General features: G+C 41.0%; 1 protein-coding gene across 1 annotated transcript in view; it reads left to right on the top strand.

The window, feature by feature from the left end:
- RASA2 (RAS p21 protein activator 2) overlaps positions 1–20,174 on the top strand; it is a gene marked incomplete at its 3' end in the record, with an annotated part of 118,414 nt that overhangs the window by 60,833 nt on the left and 37,407 nt on the right. Inside the window, exons 5-9 of the mRNA XM_080696407.1 lie at positions 3,078–3,154; positions 8,970–9,053; positions 10,805–10,877; positions 14,410–14,486; positions 15,429–15,530. Of these exons, the coding sequence (XP_080552533.1) occupies positions 3,078–3,154; positions 8,970–9,053; positions 10,805–10,877; positions 14,410–14,486; positions 15,429–15,530 (413 nt within the window). The remainder of the gene's footprint in view (positions 1–3,077; positions 3,155–8,969; positions 9,054–10,804; positions 10,878–14,409; positions 14,487–15,428; positions 15,531–20,174) is intronic.

Here is a 20,174-nt window from a genome sequence, read left to right as displayed (position 1 = left end):
AAATAGTCATTTCAGTCCCATGAGTAATAATGCTATTTCATAGGCCATTTATTTATTTTTTTAGTTGTTATTTTTTGCAATATTGGAGATGGAACCCAGGGACATTCTGCCTCTGAGCTACACCCCCAGCCTTATTTATTTATTTATTTATTTATTTATTTATTTATTTATTTATTTATTTATTTATTTTTGGTGGTACTGGAGTTCCTGGAAACCCTTCTACCTCTAGGCTACACTCCCAGACCTATTTTCTATTTTTATTTGGAAACAGGGTCTCTTAAGCCAGCACGGCTGGCTTTGAACCTGTGCGATCCTCCTGTCTCCGCCTCCCAAGTGCGGGGATTACAAGCGTGCGCCACCACGCCCAGCTATTCTTTATTTTGAAACAGGGTCTCACTAAGTAGTAGCTGAGGCGGTCCTCGAACCAAGATCGTCCTGTCTCAGTCTCCCAAATGCTGGGATTACAAGCCTGTGCCACCATGCCGGGTGAGGCCTTTTATTTTTGAAACAGTGTCTCACTGAGTTGAGAATTGCCTTGCTAAGTAGCTGAGGCTGTCCTCAAAAGGAGACCCTCTGGTCTCCTTTCCAATGCTGGGATGACTAGCACCACCTCGCTTGACTTTGTTTTTGTTTTTATACAAACTAACATATCATACACCTTGTTTTACAACTTGTCTTTGTACAAAGTATCATGTTCGTATTTCCATATAAAAGTATACAGTAAGGTAGTGTTTTTATAGTTTAGAAACTATAATTTTTCTAATTTAATTCACAATTTATAGAACTTTTAGTTTTAATGTTCTACCTAACAGTTTGTATTTTGTGCCTGCCTGTCCTGTCCTTACTCTTTGACCAGGTTGGTTCACAAGTATGTTATTACGAATACCAAAGGAATGTCTGTGTACCAGTCAGGGGAGCGCTGAGTATACTAGGAAGGCTCCGACTCAACGGTAACAATTCCTGGCAGAACCCATTAAGTATCTTTTTTTTTTTTTTTTTTTTTTGGTGGTGGTACTGGGGTTCCTGGAAGCCCTTCTACCTCCGGGCTACACTCCCAGACCTATTTTTACATTTTTTAAATTTGGAAACAGGGTCTCCTAAGCCAGCGTGCGCGGCTGGCTTCGAACCTGCGCGATCCTCCTGTCTCTGCCTCCCAAGCGCGGGGATTACAAGCGTGCGCCACCACGCCCGGCCAAGTATCTTTTTACTTCTAGATTTGGTGGTGCTTGCTGTCATTTTACTTGTGGAAAAATGATTGTGCTTTTTTGACTCTATTTTAATGGCTTTTATTATTTAGAAATAGAGTAGGCTCTAGACATTTCCTGAGAGGCAGTTGGGAATGCTTTGTTTCTACTATAAAACAAATACATTTTAAATAGTAAAACTGATTCAAGATGCAAATGTTTGTGCGGTTGGCTACGCCCTTCCTAGCCAGGTAACACACACGTGCTGATGTGAGGGAACATGTAAAGCTCCAGTTGAGTAACATTGCCCATTACTACGTATTATGGCCCTGAAGGTTCCGCTCGGATCTTACGCAGGAGAAGCTGTGACTGTTAAACGCAGGAATAATGGAAGACCTCTTTTGTAAATTGATATTATGTGATGGCTGGCTGGCTTTTGTTCCCGCTTCACCTGCGTGCTCATTTTACTTTGCCTTAGAGCTTACCTTTCTCCTGCAAACCTGTATCTAGACCCAGCAGTATTTATTGCTTATTACTTAAGATGCATCTAATCCTGAGCTTTGTAGCTAATGCACCTCAGATTCATTCTTACATAAGAATTCCCCTTAAAATGGTGGCGGTGATTCCGGTTAGATTCCTGGGGAAGATGTGTGATCAGCTTGTTCTGAGGAGGAATGATGACTTGGCAATCCAGCTTTCTACCTCTGAGCAATCACTCACGTCATCAGCCTCCAGACATCACAGCCCTGAAGGCTCAGTTGGCACCGTGGGAACCTGTCTCGTCAGCTGGGTGGGGATCTAGCACTAATTCTTAACCAGTTTGGAGTTGTTGGTTGCCAGTGAAAGGGAGGAGATCCCAAGCTCTAGATTAACATTGCTCTAGATTAACATTGCTCTAGATTAACATTGCTCTAGATTAACATTGCTCTAGATTAACATTGCTTCTAAGCCTTTGGTTCTTGATAAGGTGACGGTCTGAATTCCTTTGAAATCACTATATTTTTTGTAAATCCATCTATTAATATATCTGTTAATGGCCATTTAAGAAAGTAATCCTTTATTTTAATTCCATCTTTCCACCAGTGCTCTTGCTTAAATGCTGCCATCTTTTGGTTTTCACCTCCCTAACTAGGTGTTAGTCCCCCTCCGTCTCTCCCTCTGTGTTGCGGATGCCGGGCCTCATGCACTCTAGACAAGTACTCTACTACTGAGCTGCACCCCCAGTCCCATAAGCTTCCTGTAGGTAGTAACTGTGTATTAGACACCTGTAGATTCCCACCCACTCCTGCAGTGCCTCCTAAAACACAGTAGATAGCCCATTAATTTCGATTAGTTGATAAAAGTATTAACAAGTTGGTTCTTCTTGGCTTTCACTTAGTTTTATTGCTTTAAAATTGGATGGCTTCATACTTAACCTGGCAGAGTAGATCATGATTGTGAAGGTGGTTTTCCAGGGCAGGGCATATCCATTGCACTCCTGATGTGTACCCCTGTGAGTGAACAAAAAACAATGGGTTTTATGATTTCTTTGTCTTTTAATGACACTGCCTCTATCCTTATTGCTTATGTTTTTCAAAAAAGCCTCCTACATTTTATACTTAAATTTTATTTAAAATTCTAAAGCATAAATATTTATTTTTATCGATGATAATTGAGATGCATGAATATTTATTGAACAGGGCATAAAAATTTTCAAATTTGACTTCAACGTTTGATACAAGCGTTTGACTCTTATCTGTAAGAACTTTGATCTATATTGTTGGTTATTAGTCATTTAACAGGTACTCAGTTTGGGCAAATCCCCGTGCAGTAGTCAGTGAATAATTAAATATGAATACCATTTGGTTTTGTCAGCTAAATAGACAACTCAGTTTGTAATTTTTTTTCCCATAGGGTAAAGTTCACCTTGAATTAAAACTGAATGAACTGATAACAGAGAACGGAACTGTGTGCCAGCAGCTTGTTGTACAGTAAGCATTTTCTTTTGCCAAAATCAACTAAAAATAAATCTCGATTTTATGTTCTTAAACCAACTACTTACTGTAAATACCTCAGAAACTTATTCCAAAAAATGGAACTCTGGGCTGGGGGTACAGCTCAGTGGTAGAGCACTTGCCTAGCGTGCACAGGCCCTGGGCTCAACCCCAGCAGCACAAAAGAAGAAAGTGAAAAGAAACCCTGATATGGCATTTCTTTACTAAATTGACGCCGTTTATTTTTCTGTATCTAGTTTGCCCAGGTTATGGTGAGTCATTAATTTATTCAACCAGTTGTTACTTAATTGGGTTAGATGATATATACACGTGATATGTATGTAGACATTTGAGTATGCCAGCACCACAGATAGCAGTTTTGTAGTGTGACACCCTTCCGCGATGTCAGCCACAGTGTCAGCAGGATAAACAACCAGAACTCTGAGGTGTACTGTTGCTAAGCTATGCTGTTCCATAGGGCAGATGTATCAAATGCATTTCCAACTTAGGACAGTGTCCATTTAGTATGGATTTGTTAGCTTGTAACCCCTGTCATAAACTGAGGAGGAGCATCTGTATACCCAGGAAATTTGGGGTGTTACATATGAGACTCTGGGTCTTAGATTTTCTATTTTAATTGGCTTCCTCTGACCTGTGCTGGTAGAGAAAGGGGAGGGGTGCCTGCTTACTTACTGGCAGGTAGGTAGAAGTCTAGGTTCCTGATGCAGCCTCCCTTGAGATCCCCAGAGGAGGGGAAGAAGCGTTCCTGCTATTACTACATGTTTCTCTGCTGGTCATCTCCTGATACCACAGTGCCTGGCATGGGGAGGGGCCTCGTGACTACCCACGTGCCCTCCACTGACACCTGGGCTGGAGGGCTTGGTGTCCTGTAAGGTGGTAAAAGTCCCAGCTTCCCTCTCACTCAGCTGGCCCCCCTCCCCCCGGGTGCTGGGGATTGGATCCAGGGTCCTTCTACCTCTGAGCTACAGCCCAGCCCTGTTTTATTTTTTGTTTGAAACAGGGTATCACCGAGTCGCTGAGAGTATCACTACTTTGCTGCGGCTGGTCTTAAACTTTGCAGTCTTCCTGTCAGCCTCCCAGGTTACTGGGATTACAAGCATGAGCCACTACACCTGGTACTCAGCCCCCTTAGATACCATGTCGGCTCTAAGGGGCACGCTTATAATCCTAGCATCTGGGAGGCTGAGACAGAAGGATCACAGTTCACAGACAGCCTTAACTACTTAGTAAGGATGTTTGCAGCTCAGTGAGACCATTTCAAAATAAAGAATAAGCTGGGCGTGGTGGCACACGCTTGTAATCCCCGCGCTTGGGAGGCAGAGACAGGAGGATCGTGTGGGTTCGAAGCCAGCCGCGCGCACTGGCTTAGGAGACCCTGTTTCCAAATTTTAAAAATGTAAAAATAGTTCTAGGAGTGTAGTCCGGAGGTAGAAGGGCTTCCAGGAACCCCAGTACCACCAAAAAAAAAAAAAAAAAAAAAAAAAAGAATAAAAAAGAGGGCTGGGGGTGTAGCTCAGAGTTATAATGCCCCTAGGTTCCATCCCCAGTACTACAAAAAAAATTAATTAATTAAAAAAATAAAATAACAAGTACTGGTAAGATTAGGGGACAGAAAAAAGGGAGAACTGAAGTAACTAAGAGTAGAGGAGACTAACAAGACAGGACAACTAAATGGAATCTGGACCAGAAAAAGGCATCGGCAAAATTTGAGTAAAAATATTATTGGCTAACATTATATCATTGTCAGTGCCTGATTTAATAACTCCACTAATAGTTATATAAGTCACACTTGGGTGATGAGTACACAGAAACTATTTTCTTCAACTTTTTAAAAATTCTGAAATCATTTTAGAACAAAAAGTTTTTAAAAAGTATCTGTATGGTGTGCATTCAACTCAGGTTTATCGTCTAATTTCCAACCCTATATGGTTATTTTGCTGTCTCACAACGTTGCAAACTTAATACATTTAAAAGTCAGTGTGTGTGTATGTATGTGTGTGTGTTGCTGGGCATTGGACCCAGGGATATTCTACCTCCAATGTTATTTTTATTTTGTAACAGAGTCTTGCTAGGTTGATGAGCTGCTCACTACTTGTTGAAGCTGTGCTTAAACCTGTGATCTTCCTGTCTCAGGCTTCCAAGTACTGGGATTGCAGGCATGTGCCACCACACCTGGCAGAAGTCAACACCTAAATCTGTCCATCTTCTCCCCTCAGTCTTATCAAATATTTGATTCTACTCAGTGTTTTTTATGTTAGACCTTGTGCTTTTCATCCTCTAAGCCCCCAGTTTTTAATGTTTTTTTGTGTCTGTATGGAACATATAAAATTAGGTTTTAATAATTTCCTAAATGTCTTTGCCAATTCTGTTTTGATTTCCAGTTCTATTTTGATTGGACCTTTGTTTTGCTATGGGTCCTATTTTCCTGGTTCTTTGCACTCCTGGTTATTTTCTTTTGGAATCCAGATATTTATGAAATTGCTCACTATTCTTGTAAATATACTTGAGTTTTGTTTAGATCTCAGTTAAATAACTTAAAAGCAGTTTGACTCCCCATGATTTCTCTCGAGCTTTGTTAGAGCAGTCTGAGTTCTAGCCTTCCGTCTTTTCCCACCTCTGAGACAGCACCTGTGACTCACCAGAGGTGTGACTCCTTGCTCACTGTATGTTGGCCTTGGAAACTTGCCCTGCTCCTCTCAGAGTACTTTCCCCAGCTCAGATCTCCTCCCAGACATACGCTTGTCCAAGTGAGGAATCGTGCAGCTCTCTGAGCCTGCCTGTTTGGGTTGTTCCATGGAGGACTCTGCTCTGGGAAGCTCTCTTTCCTCCAGTTCTCTGGCCTGGCGCTGGCACGTGGACCCTTCCGCGGAGCTCTTGCCCTCCCTCTCCAGGAAGCATCCCTTCTTGCTAACCCACCTAGGGGACCCCTGTCCTGTGCTGCTGACTTGGCCTTGTGTTTCTGGTTGTTTCCATTGGAGGATAAACCCAGTCCGTGTTACTCTGTTTTCGCTGGATATAGAATTAACATTTGTCTTTTAGTTAAAAAAAAAAATTCCAGGAGCCGGGCGTGGTGGCGCACGCTTGTAATCCCAGCATTCGGGAGGCTGAGACCTGGAGGATCGCGGTTCGCGAACAGCCTCAGCTTCTTAGTGAGGCCCTCTGCAACTCAGTGAGACCCGGTTTCAAAATAAAGAATAAAAAAAAAAAAATAGGGCAGAGGGTGTAGCTCAGAGGTCGAATGCCCCTGGGTTCCATCCCCAGACCTGCAAAAAAAAAAAAAAAAAAAAAAAAATATCCAGGGAAAAGATTCAAATCAGTCTGTATTGTAAACAAGTTTGGAGTACATCTGTTTTCTTTTATAATTTCTAGATAATGTGCTAAAATACATGCTTTATATGTGACATGTAAATAAGAATACAATTCAGCATACTGAGGTTATTTTTATTTTCAGCGCTCATTTTCTGCCCATCCATGTTTATGATGTGAGATTCCTTGATTTACAAGGTGGAATCGTGGCATTCTAGATAATTAGGAAAATAATATTTTAGAATATAGGTAGTAATTAAAAATAACCTGTATTTATCATTACTAATTAAGTTTTGCAAGAAGCTCACTTTTGCCTGTTTACATTTGAAACGTAAGGTACTTCTGGTGATTTCTGTAGGCTCCTGCTGTTGGCTTATGGCCATTATTGTTTGGGTTTGTGAGTATTTTCATTAAAGACTTTGTGAATTACACTACATTTCTCATTCTTATACCTTAGCAAATTACAGTAAATTTGATCTAATAATTCAGAATTCTCATAATTAGTGCTAATGGGATAAACTTGGTGTTGCAAGGAGAGCAGTGCAGTATTTTCGCGCGCAGTGGGACACAGTGTGGGAGGATGCTGGACTTAGCAACAGGGTTAAGAACGGAGAAGTTGAGTCCTGCTAGCTTCTTACGTGTCGTACGACTTTTCTGATCCTAAATTTGTTACTTTCTCATGTAATTTCTTGAGCCTTATTTTTTTCTACAAAATGGCATGATAACACCAAGTGCTGTGTACATGTCGGTCCCTATCACTCTGGACCACATTTTGATGTGAGACCACAAGGCACCAGTGAAAGTATGTTTTAAAATGGCGTGATGGCGCTCTTCTCTAGGCAGCTGTGAGAATAAGTGTGTTTTGTGGAAGTGGGTTGTGAAGTACAGATGTGATGTAATGATCAGGTATCACTTAGAAATTAACCTTAGAAGTGCAAGTTTCAGACAGTCTGTACAGTAGGAAAAAGTGACTGTGCCTGAATTAACATTAAAAACCAGAATTAAAGCCCAGCGCTTGGGAGGCTGAGACAGGAGGGTCACACAGGTTCCAAGCCAGCCTCAGCTACTGAGCGAGGCTCTCAGCAACTTAGTGAGACCCTGTTTCCAAATAAAGTATAAAATGGGTCTGGGAGTATAGCCTGGATGTAGAAAAGCCCCTGGGTTCCACCCCCAGTACCACACACACACACACACACACACACACACACACAGTACCACACACACACACACACACACACACACACACACACAGAATTATTAACTTGGCTCATGTTTTCTTTGGTTGGTTTTAGAAACTTTTGAATTTGAGTTTTCATGCCCGTTTGATAGAAATGAGTCATACTGTCATTTCTTTATTTGGCAATACACCATTTGCTCTTCGCTCACATGCATGATCTGGGGTTAATGAGAGAGATGAGGGTATTTATTGCTCAACAGCTTTGATCTTTAGACAAAGAATACTTTTCAGCAACAATCTTGAGTTTCCCCTAGGTAATAGGAAATGAAGACCCTTAGACCCTAAACGAACCAACTCAGTAATAACCAGCGAGAAAACCTAAGGAAAAACACTAAGTCAGAGTCTGTGTTCTCCATGAATGCCAATAATTATAATCCATCGAATGGTAGATGACCTTAGTTTCTGTGGTATGAAATGTTTTCTACGGAATGATGCGGGAGCTGTTGCTGAGAATCAGAGTGAAAAGCTACCGTTATGTGAGGCTTGCCCTATATTTATGAATCAGACTTTAAGTGAAAACCACAGTTGTTTCCTTGTATGCCATTCATGCTTCAGCAGAGGCTGTGATGCTGTGAGCTGGCTCGGTTTGTAGTTTTTCTTTAAGGTTGCACCGCTTTCTTTTCCTTTGAGAAGCCACAGCAGTCTTGATGTATTATCAAACCACAGGATGTACCCTCTCTGTTGTGTAGCAGGAGGAAATAGGTTGATATTATTTGGAGTCTCAGTACTGATTGTGGCATTTCTGTTTAGTTCTCTTTTGAAAATACAAATAAAAAGCTGGGTATGCTGGCACACTCCTGTAACCCCAGTACTTGGAGGCTGAGAGAGGAGGATCGCAAGGTTCAAGATTAGCCTCAGCAACTTAGCGAGACCCTGTTGCAAAATAAAAAATAAAAGGGCCTGGAAGTGTAGATTAGAGATAGATTGCCCCTGGAGTCAGCCCTCAGTACACACACACACACACACACACACACACACACACAGCATAAACAAATGCATATATTTAGGGTAGGTGACATAAACATACAACTGCAGACACATGGGAAACAGTTCTGAGCCCTTTGAACATATTAATTTGTGTTTAATTATAATGCAGGGATATATCATGTAGTAGACTACTTGCCTAACATGCATGAGGCCTTGAGTTTAATCTCTTGCACTCTCAAAAAAAAAAGGGGGGGGGAGTTAATGTTAGTGCTTTTATTGTTTAACTTGACTCTGACATCTTAAATCTTTATTCTACCTCAGCATCAAGGCGTGCCATGGACTGCCACTCATAAACGGTCAGAGCTGTGACCCTTACGCAACAGTTTCTCTAGTGGGTCCTTCAAGGTAATGTTTATTGGGTCGTTACTATTGGATCGTTACTATTGGGTCGTTACTATTGGATCGTTACTATTGGGTCGTTACTGGGTTTTTAACATTGGATTTAAGAATTAGAAAATTAACAGAGCAAATGTTAAATAACTATTGCACAAAGTAATAAAGCCTTTGAAAGAAGAATTGATATCGAGTTCTATTATTTATTTGTAAATAGCTAAGCCCATTCTTACAGAAAGGAATTTGCCATACTCTTGCTCTGTGTGTAAAACTTCAGTCTACTAAGATGTACTTTAAAGCCTGAACTTGGCCTTCTTCGCTCGCCAGCATTCCTGTTTCCAAGTGTTCTTAGTTCTATGCAAGTGAAATCCCGTTTTGATTTATGTCAGCTCAACTCGCCTAGCATTTGCAAGGCCCTGGGTTTGATTCTCAGCATTGCCCAAAACTAAACGGTAAAGGCCAACTCGGAATAACGAGGCAGCTTTTGTATTGTTTTCTGGAAAGTGGAGCAGGCCTGAAAATTGCCTTTTTACTCAAGAGATTAGTGTTCTACAGAGAATTTCTCTGTAGAACTGACCTACTAGAGCATGGTGAAGTGTACCATATTACTGACTTAAATTACTTACTTACTTATTTGTTTGCAGTACTGGGAATTGAACCCAGGGGCATTCTACCTCCAAACTACACTCCTAGCCCTATTTTTATTCTTTATTTTTGAAATAGAGTCTCACTAAATAGCCGAGGCTGGCAGCTAACCTGCAGTCCTCCTGTTTCAGCTTCCCAAGTACTGGGATTGCAAGTGTACGCCACCATGCCCAGCGACTTGATTTATGATAATTTATGAAAAAAACCCATAACGCTTTGTAATATTAAAAAATTTTAAGGGACTAACTAGTCTGAAAGTTGCCCACAACTTGAAGGTTTAAAATAGGGACACAAAAGGCCAAAGATTTCCTCTGCATACGTAGGCCTACCTTTTCTACATTCCCAAGAGCTGTATTTATTCTTTTTCTTATAAGTTACTTTGAAAAATGTATTCATATATGTATATAAAGTATCTAATACTATACTGTGCTTAATACCATAGGTGTCCAAATAATGGTATGCTGTTGTTATTACAGATGGCTTTTTAAATTCAAAAGCAAATAATTAATGCTATCAAAGGGTTTATGCATGTTAAAAATGTTCAACCTAGTAGAGTTGTTTTTTGGTGTTTGTTTTAATGATCTTTACTTGGCACATTGTTTAGGAATAAACTGTTTAGCATATGAATGTGCTTTTAAAAGTCACTCTTGGGTTTGTTTTGTATGAGATGTTCACATAGGGGGAGTCTGAGGAGAAGCACAGGACTTCCCAGAACATTTCTTTATAACTTCCTCTGAATCTATAATTATTTTAAATAAAAGAAGTCAGAAGTCACAATTATAGCTGAAGCCCAAGAAGTAGTCAGAATGCTTCCCGTGCTCCCTGGGTGTTTTTAGCGTAGATGAAGGCACTGTAAGTCTCACGGCCTTCCTTCTCACCCTTGGCCTCGCATTGCCTGTGTAGTAGAATGTGCTGGAAAACCTCTGAAGAGACCTTGGTACTCAGAGAGCCTTGGGTTTATGGGGGGCCTTGTGCCCCCCAATTAATATTTAAAACTGAGGTCTTCCCTGAGTCATCTTACATTTAGACAGAGATCAGGCTCCCTGGTTGGAAATAGCATGTTTTATAATTGTGTACTGTTAAGTTCTACAAGGTAAAACTCTACCACATTGGAACAGGAATGACCAAAAGAAGACAAAAGTAAAGAAGAAAACAAGCAATCCGCAGTTTAATGAAATCTTTTATTTTGAGGTAATTTTTTGTTTTATATAAATGTTAGCATTTGAATACTTAATACTGAATTCTAGTTGATCTCTTTTTCCAAGCCATGGCCATAATGCAACTAAGCATTAGTTTCTGTCCAGAAAGCAATAGAACCATGTTGTCATGTATGTAAAATATAAAAGCAGAGCTGTGTTTGGCCTGGAAGTAGGGAAGACACCCCCCCAGTCATCCTTGCTGTCACACCTTCCTTTATACCATCCCCACCCCCCACCCGTGACCCCACTGGGCCTTCCGTGCAGCTCACTGCTTGAAAACCACTGGGGAAATAAATATGGTTATCACTGGACAGATCTGAAATCTAGTCCCGGTTGATTTTGAATGAGTCACTGCATGTCACACTCAAGTTTCTTGCCTTGTGAAAAGGTAGTATTGTGAGGGAAAACAGTAGCAGCCCATTTTTTAATACCCAAAGCATGTGAGAACTCTTTGAGATTTAAAATGCTACATGATTAGAGCCATATTATGTTTTTAGTCTAATTTACTGTGTTAGGCACATGATTACTAATTTTCATGGAGCTCTTTAGTTGCCTTAAAATCATTCCAAACAGTTTTGGAAGAACTCCACAGCTTTGCAGTTCTTTATTTCAGAGCATCTATTAAATCCTTTTAGCTGGGCGTGGTGGCGCATGCCTGTAATCCCAGTTCTTGGGAGACTGAGACAGGAGGATCGCAGGTTCGAGGACAGCTTCAGCAAGTAGTGAGACTGTCATCAACCTATTGAGACCTTTTTTCCAAATAAGAAATAAAATTGGGCTGGGGCATAGCTGGAAGATAGAATGCCTCTGAGTTCAGTCTCCAGCACTCCCTCCTGCCACATACACACGCAAGAAATCCTTTTTTATATTACTTAAAGACTACAGACAATATTGAAAATCAGACTCAAAGATTATGTAAGAGCAGACCATGTTATACTTGATGTTAACGTGTGAGAAGGTTTGAAGAAGGGGTTGCGTTTTGTGCTTTTCTTTTCTTGTGTGTTTCTGGTTTCTTGAGTGGCGTGTACCTCGAGTCATGCCTGATCACTGTACTTCGATAAAGGAGCACAGGCAGGAGGAAATGCAACAGTAAAAGGGGCTGTGAGCCGGGTGCGGTGGGCACTTGTCACGCCAGCCTTCGGGAGGCTGGGATGGGAGGATCGCGGTTCACGGCCAGCCTCGATCCCTTGTGAGGCCCTCCGCAACTCAGTGAGACCCTGTTTCAAAATAAAGAATAAAAATAGGGCTAGGAGTGTTGCTCGGAGGTAGAATGAGTCTGGGTTCCATTCTCAGTACGGCACACACAAAAGAGAAAGAAATAGGGAGCTGTGGGGCAGAAGCAAGGAGGAGGAAAACAAGCAGAAATGCACCCGTGCGAGGCCTCTCTTCTTCCTGGCCGAGGATGGGGGCGCAGTTGGACTTGGTGCACTTATTAATGGCTGTTAGATCTAACAGAAAACAAAGAGGGTGGCATAGTGGCACAGTACATAGAGTGCAGTGGACACTGAGCTGCGGTGGCCAGGAAAGGCTTGAAGAAAAACTAGATTTTCTTAAGCAAGAGGAAAGAGAATGTTACTGAGAAGGAGGATTTGGGGCACAGTGACAGGCAGCCAGAAACTTATGTTCAAAGAACAGCGACTAGTGATGTGACTGGGTTTAAGAAAATAGTGGGAACTAAGATTAGAGAGGTAGAATGGGATCAGCTAATGAGAGCCTTTTGTTTGCCCAGATGGGTGTGTGAATTGCAGCCACTGAATACTCTCAAGCCTTGAGTGAAAAGAGCAAAGTAGTGTTTTCAAAAACATTAACTATGATCTGTGGTCCAGGGCGGCTTAGGAAGAGAAAACAAAATCAAGAAACTGTTGTAGTTTAGGTGTTTATTTAAAAAAAAAAAAGCCCAGGAGAGGTTTGTTATAAGAGAATATCATGTAAATACAAAGGAAGGGGCAGATAGGAAAGGTACCAGCAAAGAGCAAGATAATAAATAAGGTATAGAAGAAAAAGAATGTTGTCCCCATGTTTTCAAATCTGGAAAAATAGAAAAATTACTAGGAGGAAGACGGCTGGTTTAGTTTGGGGGGATAATGGGCTTGAGATCAGATGAGTCAGAAGCCCCGCAGGCAGTTCAAGCCTGAGACACTAGAGGACTGATGGTTGTAGAGTAACATGCGAGGTTTGTTTACAATCAGGAAAGCCGAGGGAAGAGAGGTGAGAGGTCTACAAGAAAGGGGAGCCCTCAGACTAAGGACTTGCCTCTGAGCGCCCTGTATTTCTGTATTGTAGCCTCCTCCTCGTGAGGAGGAGGGTGATAAAAGGGCCCTGCCGGCTGCAGAGTAGCCTCTGATGAGCGCTACTCTGTGTGGAGCGCTGTGTGCATTGCGCAGCTCCGGCAGCTCCCAGTTGTTTTTAGAGCAAAGTGAAGGGGGCCTTGGAGAAGGCGTGTACTCACAGGCCCTGAGCAGGAGGCAGCGGAGCAGCAGAAGGCCCCAGGCCAGGCCAGGTGAGCTCAGAGCGAGGGCGCTTCTGGGCAGGGAGCTGTCCTGGGTGCACACTGGGTCAGAGAGCGCGGCCAAGGGCAGCGAGAAGAGCAGATGGGCAGGTTGGTGGTGCACAGAGATTTGGGAGGGCGATCAGTGAGGAAGCCAGATAGAGGGAGTTACTGCCGCGTGGGTGGTGAGGAAGTGCAGGCTGTGGGACCAAGTACAGTTTTAAGGTATTTGTCTGAGAAAACAGAGACCATAATTTAAGGGGAGAATTTTTCCCAGACCCGAGCGAGGTGAGCGAGCTGGTAGAGAGCTGTAATTAGATCGACTCTCACGGTGCCGTCCTGGCCGCTTGGGGGTCATCCTTGAGGGGGTGAGAAGGCTCCAGGAGGGGAGGGCTGTGGGGCACACGCTCCCTGGAGAGCGGGGAGGGTGCCCGCAGCCTCAGTGGCAGCAGAAGGGCCGGAGGAGACTGGACGCGAGGACTGCGGATGGCCGTGCCTCTGCCATGGGATGTGCTCACTGCGAGTCGCCAGCGGCCACCTTGACCATAACGTTGCTGTGTACTGAGCAGCAGCAGGCAGGGTTCTTCTGATTTTGTTTTACACCACCATATTTTTACCTTTCTACTACTTCCATGGCATACTTTCCATATTTGGGGATAAAATATTACCGAAGCAATTTCCTTTGTTTACATTTTTTTTAATTTGGGGAATATTCATTTTTAGGTTTACATAGCAAAAAAGCTACTTTCCAAAAAAGGCTTTTTTTTTTTTTTTTTGGTACTGGCGATTGAACCTGGGGGCATTCTACCTCCAAGCTAAACTCCCAGCCCTATTTTTTACTCTTTATTTTGAAACAGCCTCACTAATTTGCAGTGTGCCTCACTAAGTAGCTGAGGCTGGCTGCAAACCTGCCATCATCCTGTCCTAGCCACCCAAGTACTGAAATTACAAGCATGCACCACCACAACCGGCTTTTATTAATTTTTTAATTTTTTTATTTTATTTTATTACTTTTACTAATACATTTTGTTTTCAGGTAACCAGATCCAGTAGTTATACCAGAAAATCCCAGTTCCAAGTAGAAGAGGAGGACATTGAAAAGCTAGAAATTAGGTATGTGCTTTGGGGTTTTACAGAATTGCTTTTTTCTGTGCCAAAAGAAAATTTCATTTTTAACTGAAAAATATGAACAAACCCTACTAGAATTCTTTATAGCAAGTTGGTTGGTGAAACTTAGAGGAACATGCATCCAATTTAAATCCAGATTATTTTTTCAAAATCTGATTTACTTGCAGAACTAGACAAAGTATATTTATTCTGTAAACAAAGATTACCTAATTTTCACTTGTTTTATTGTATTTTAAATTTTTCCTTAACTTAATTGCTCAAGTATCTGGATCATAGCATAATGGATGAAAAAGCAATCACATCTAAGGCAATTTAGAAATAATTCTTTTATTCTTCTTAACATATCTGCTGACTATCAGAAATTTCAGTGAGGTAAGAAGATAATTCAACAGGTGCATGTGTTTGAAGTTTGTGGTATTTCCTAGGCCTTAAATATCTGTACTGTTTTGGAAAGGAAAGTTTTGCAAATGCATGTGTAGGTGTGTTAACCGTGTGTTCATCTAAAGGTTATATTAATAATGTGTTTGGAGTGGTCAGGTAATATATTTTTCTAAATCACGTATTTTTACACATTAATTGGTTATAATTAAGAGAGGCAGAGTAGTCTTATGTTGATTACTTTTCTCAAATTCAACAAAGTAGCTCTGTTATCCTTATTGGTGTAGGTTAAAATAAAGCTTAGCTATCCAAACTAAGAATCTTAAGTACCTTCTCTTAGACTATTTAGAACTCATTTTAAATAAAAGCTACTAGAATATTTTGCATTTATCATCTGGCTAGTGAGACATATGATGAAGCTAACATCTCTTACTTTTAAGCATGTAAAATTAATGCTATAATACAAGTTAAAGTAATTTAAAGTCATTTGGTAGTATGCATTCTCTTCAACACAGTTGGCAGAAAATAAAGGCGGTTTTCAATTTTCAGGATTGACCTGTGGAATAATGGAAACCTGGTCCAAGATATTTTCCTGGGTGAGATTAAGGTTCCTGTCAATGTATTAAGAAATGACTCCTCCCACCAAGCCTGGTAAGAAGATGAATGTTCTAGGAACTCCACAATTTAATCCTCTTAAATACAGTGTATGTACAAACACATGCTTTCTCTAAATGTAGTTTTTTTTATTTTTTTATTTTTATTTTTTTGTGGTTCTGGGGTTCCTGGAAGCCCTTCTAAATGAGGGCTACACTCCCAGACCTACTTTTATATTATTTTTTATTTAGAAACAGGGTCTCTTAAGCCAGAGTGGCTGGCTTTGAACCTGCGCGATCCTCCTGTCTCCGCCTCCCAAGCGCGGGGATTACAAGCGTGCGCCACCACGCCCGGCTTCTAAATGTAGTTTAAATTTGCTATGGAATCTGGTGATGAACTCATTCTTGTAGAAGTACTTTTAATAGTTTCATGACCTGACCTGACCTGTACTCCTTAGTTAAAAGAACCAAGTTGTCTGGAATATTTTTCTGTTTAAAGATGAAATTCTAACTCTTAGAAAATGGAAAACATTTAGACCATTACAAATTGCTCATGTGAGAAGATGCCTGGTCAACATCTGCAATTCAGAAGCTTTATTATCGGTCATAGGAACTGTGGACCTTGGGAAACAAAGGGGCACTCAGTTGTTTATGAGAACTCACCGGTGATTTCCTCTCACCATGCTCCGTTCAAATGCACTGTGGGTGGCCCTTATATTATTATTATTTTCCTTCCTTCTTTCTTTCTTTCTTCCTTTCTTTCTTTCTTTCTTCTTTTCTTTCTTTCCTTTTTTTCTTTTTCTTTTTCTTTTTATTTTGTGTGTGTGTGGTACTGAATGGAACCCAGGGGCATTCTACCTCCGAACTACACCCCCAGCCCTATTTTTTATTCTTTATTTTGAAACAGGTTTTCACTAAATAGCTGAGGCTGTCCTCAAACCACGATCCTCCTGTCTCAGCCTCCCAAATGCTGGGATTACAAGTGTGCACCATCATGCCTGACTCCTTACGTTATTTTCTAAGTATTGAGGGTCTTGATGTTGTTGAGCTGATTCAGATAATACATTCTATAGGAGTTCTGGGGTCTCAGTAATGGCTGCTCTGTTACCTTTTCATTAATTCAGCAGTGACATTAAACTGTTAAACTTCATCTTCAGACAGTAAATTGATGCTAATTTCCTTAGCAGAATCTCTGTGAAACGATTGCTTTTTTCTGTCCATGCACTTTTCAAGCACGTGTGTCTTATCCCTTCCAGTAGGTCGCCCAGCATTCACTATGCCAGGCTTGTGCCTCGACCCAGGTATAAGTGATTGTGCCTTTCTCGTTTGCATTTTAGAGACTACGTTTTTTTTTGTAACTGACATATGATATTTGCACTTATTTGTTGGGTACAGAATTTTAATTCATTACATGCGTACAGTGTATAATGATCAAATGAGGGGTGTTAATGTTCTGTCTCCTTAAATATTTCTGTATGTTGAGAACCTTGAAACTCATGGTGAAATATACAATTAGCTGTTGTGGACTATGTCACCCTATTGTGCTATATAACATTAGAACTACTTCCGCCAACTCCATTTTGGTACTTATTACCCACCTCTCTCTGCCATACTCTCCACTTCCTAGTCACTGGTGAACTACCTTCTAGTCTCTACTTATATTTGGTCAATTTTTTACCTTCCACAAATGACTGAGAGCATGCAGTATTTGTCTTTTTACGTCTTATTCTGTCTAGCTTAAGGTCCTCCAAGCCAGGCATGGTGGCGCACACTTGTCATCCTAGTACTTGAGAGGCTGGGACAGAAGGATCACAGGTTCGCAACCAGCCTCAGCTACTTAGTGAGGCCCTCGACAACCAAGTGAGCCCTCTTTCAAAATAAAAAACATAATTGGGCTGGGGGAGTAGCTGAGGAGTAGAATGCCCCTGGATTCAGTCTCCAGTACTGCAAAACAAACAAACAAAACGGAGGATCGCAGTTCACGGACAACCTCGGCTACTTAGTGAGGCCCTGTCTGAAAAGAAGGAATAAAAAATAGGGCAGGGGGTGTAGTTCAGAGGTCTAATGCCCCTGAGTTCCATCCCCAGACCCCCCCCCCACAAAAAGTCGTTCATGTCCATCCATGTTGCCACAAATAATAAGTTTTTGTTCTTCTTATGGCATTTTTACCATAAAATGTTTTTTTTTTTTTACCATAAATGCCTTGTCAATGAGTGAATTAATTTTAAAAATGTGGCATATATTTATTTACCTTGGGATATTTAGCCATAATAAGCTCTTTTAGAACTAAATTACTGTCAAGGCCTCTTCCAGAGGTGCTACATTGAAGCGCTAGTTTCTGATGTTCTTAGACGAGCTGTGACTCCCTGCCTGGCTGGCAGACACTCTTCGCTTTGGAATCTGTGGTCCTGTAGTGTTTATCCCTGGTAGATCAATTTTTATTTTTTTTAATTTAATTTTTTTGTGTGTGTGGTACTGGGAGTGGAACCCAGGGCCTTTTCTACCTCCAGGCTGTACTCCCAGACCTATTTTGTATTTTATTTGGAAACAGGGTCTCACTAAGTTGCTGAGAGCCTCACTAAGTAGCTGAGGCTGGCTTCGAACCTGTGCGATCCTCCTGTCTCAGCCTCCCAAGTGCTGGGATTACAAGCGTGCGCCACCGTGCCCAGCTAGATCAATTTTTAGACTTAAATTTTTATTTTAGTTTTATTCTTCTAAATGTAAATTTTAGATTTATTGGTCTTTATGTTGGAATAGTTTATATAATTTCTTTTTGGTACTGGGAGCCCCAGGGACATTCTACCTCTGATCTACACCCCCAGTCCTTTTTACTTTTTATTTTGAAGTAAAGATCTCACTAAAGTGCTGAAATTGGCCTCAAACCTGTAATCCTCCTATCTCAGTTTCCCAAGAACTGGGATTGCAGGCATGTACCACCACTCTTGGCTTATATAATTGCTAAAATATATCAACAGAAGGAAAAAACATTAGAGCCGGGCATGGTGGCGCACACTTGTGATCCCAGCATTTGGGAGGCTGAGACAGGAGGATCACGGTTCAAGGACAGCCTCAGCTATTACTTAGTGAGGCCCTTTGCAACTCAGTGAGACCCTGTATCAAAATAAAGAATAAAAAAATAAGGTTTCATCCCCAGTACTGCAAGAAACAAACAAATTTAGTCACTATAAAAAATTGATAAACATTTGGTGTCCATCACCCTCCTTCCACACCATAGCATCTTAGACTTCCCATAAAATAACATATATTTTAGAATGAAAATTTCTGAACTCAGTTTGTCAAGTCTTTAAAATTATGTTCCATAGCATATAGTACAGACTAGGCAAGTGAGTTGTTGTACTGCCAAGGCCCCTCAAATGTGGAAATGTTCCATGTAGCCTCTATTTCAAGTGAGACTATCTCCAGGCTTACTGCCAGAGTTGGCAAAACTGTCCAGCTCCCTTGGCAGAATAGAAGTATTAATAGACTAATTTTAAACCTATAGATTTTCTCACTGACAGTACAGATATTTTAAGTTACCTGTCAAAATTTATGCATCATAAAATAGAAACATCTTGTACTTCATTTATACTAATGTAGATGCAAGGAAATATAAAAACGTGAGTGCTATTTCTGTATAGGTCAAAAACAGCTCTTGGCCACCATCCTCAATTTTAGATCTGTAGCATCCCCTGGTGGGGGTGATAGTAACTGCATGAAAACTCCAGAAAAGTTTTGTTTGCCTTAAGGATTTTGGGCATCTACTTTCTAATTTTGATATTTACAAAGGGTTAAAATAACTGTAGTAGTGAAATTAAGTCATTGGAAAAGTATAAATTTTATCTCCTTTTTTCAGTAATTTTCATTAGTATAAAGAACTGATGTTTTTTTTGAAGATTTAAAGAAGTTTATTAAAAAGATAGAAATACAGAAAATAGTTCCAGCCCCGTGCCAAAATGGCATGGGGGGGGGGGCGACTCAGCACTCCAGAACTGATGTTTTCAATGCTCCAGTTGAAGTTTATTCTTATTATAGTATGACTCAGTCTCCTTCTCTTTCCTGTCTTGGCTATTTAGTTCCTTAGTAATGTTGTGTTCTTAATGTTGATACTTTGGTCACATGTTGGAATTATCTTATTAGAGCCTGGCGTGGTGGCACACGCTTGTAATCCCAGCATTCGGGAGGCTGAGACCGCAGAATCACGGTTCGCGGACAGCCTCAGCTACTCAGTGAGGCCCTCTGCAACTCTGTGAGACCCTGTTCCAAAATAGGGAATACAAAATAGGGCAGGGGGAGTAGTTCGAAGGTCAAATGCCTCTGGGTTCCATCCCCAGACCCACACACACACAAAAAAAAAGAATTATTAGCTATTGCTTACCTTGCCCTGGGTGGGTAATAGAATTTTATTTTTTTTTAAATAGATATTATATTTTCATGGTTTTTAGGTCAGAACATAAAAATCTATCTGCTGTCTGTGATCCCCAACTACTCTTCTCCTACTTCTGGGGCAGCCACTAGTTTTTAACTTCTGCAAGTATTTTGTGTCTATAAAAGCAAATGCATATATATCTCCCCACCCTTGTTTACACAGATAGAAACATACTCTGTCCTGCTCTGCACCTTACCTTTTTTTAACTTAACAATATAGTTGAACACCTTTGTGGACTCTTGATCTTGATTACAAGCATAGGTGATAGAACCTAAC

The sequence above is a fragment of the Muscardinus avellanarius genome (genome assembly GCF_963383645.1).
Source record: "Muscardinus avellanarius genome assembly, chromosome: 5".
Lineage (NCBI taxonomy): Eukaryota > Metazoa > Chordata > Mammalia > Rodentia > Gliridae > Muscardinus > Muscardinus avellanarius.
This window is presented reverse-complemented; position numbering and strand designations above follow the sequence as displayed.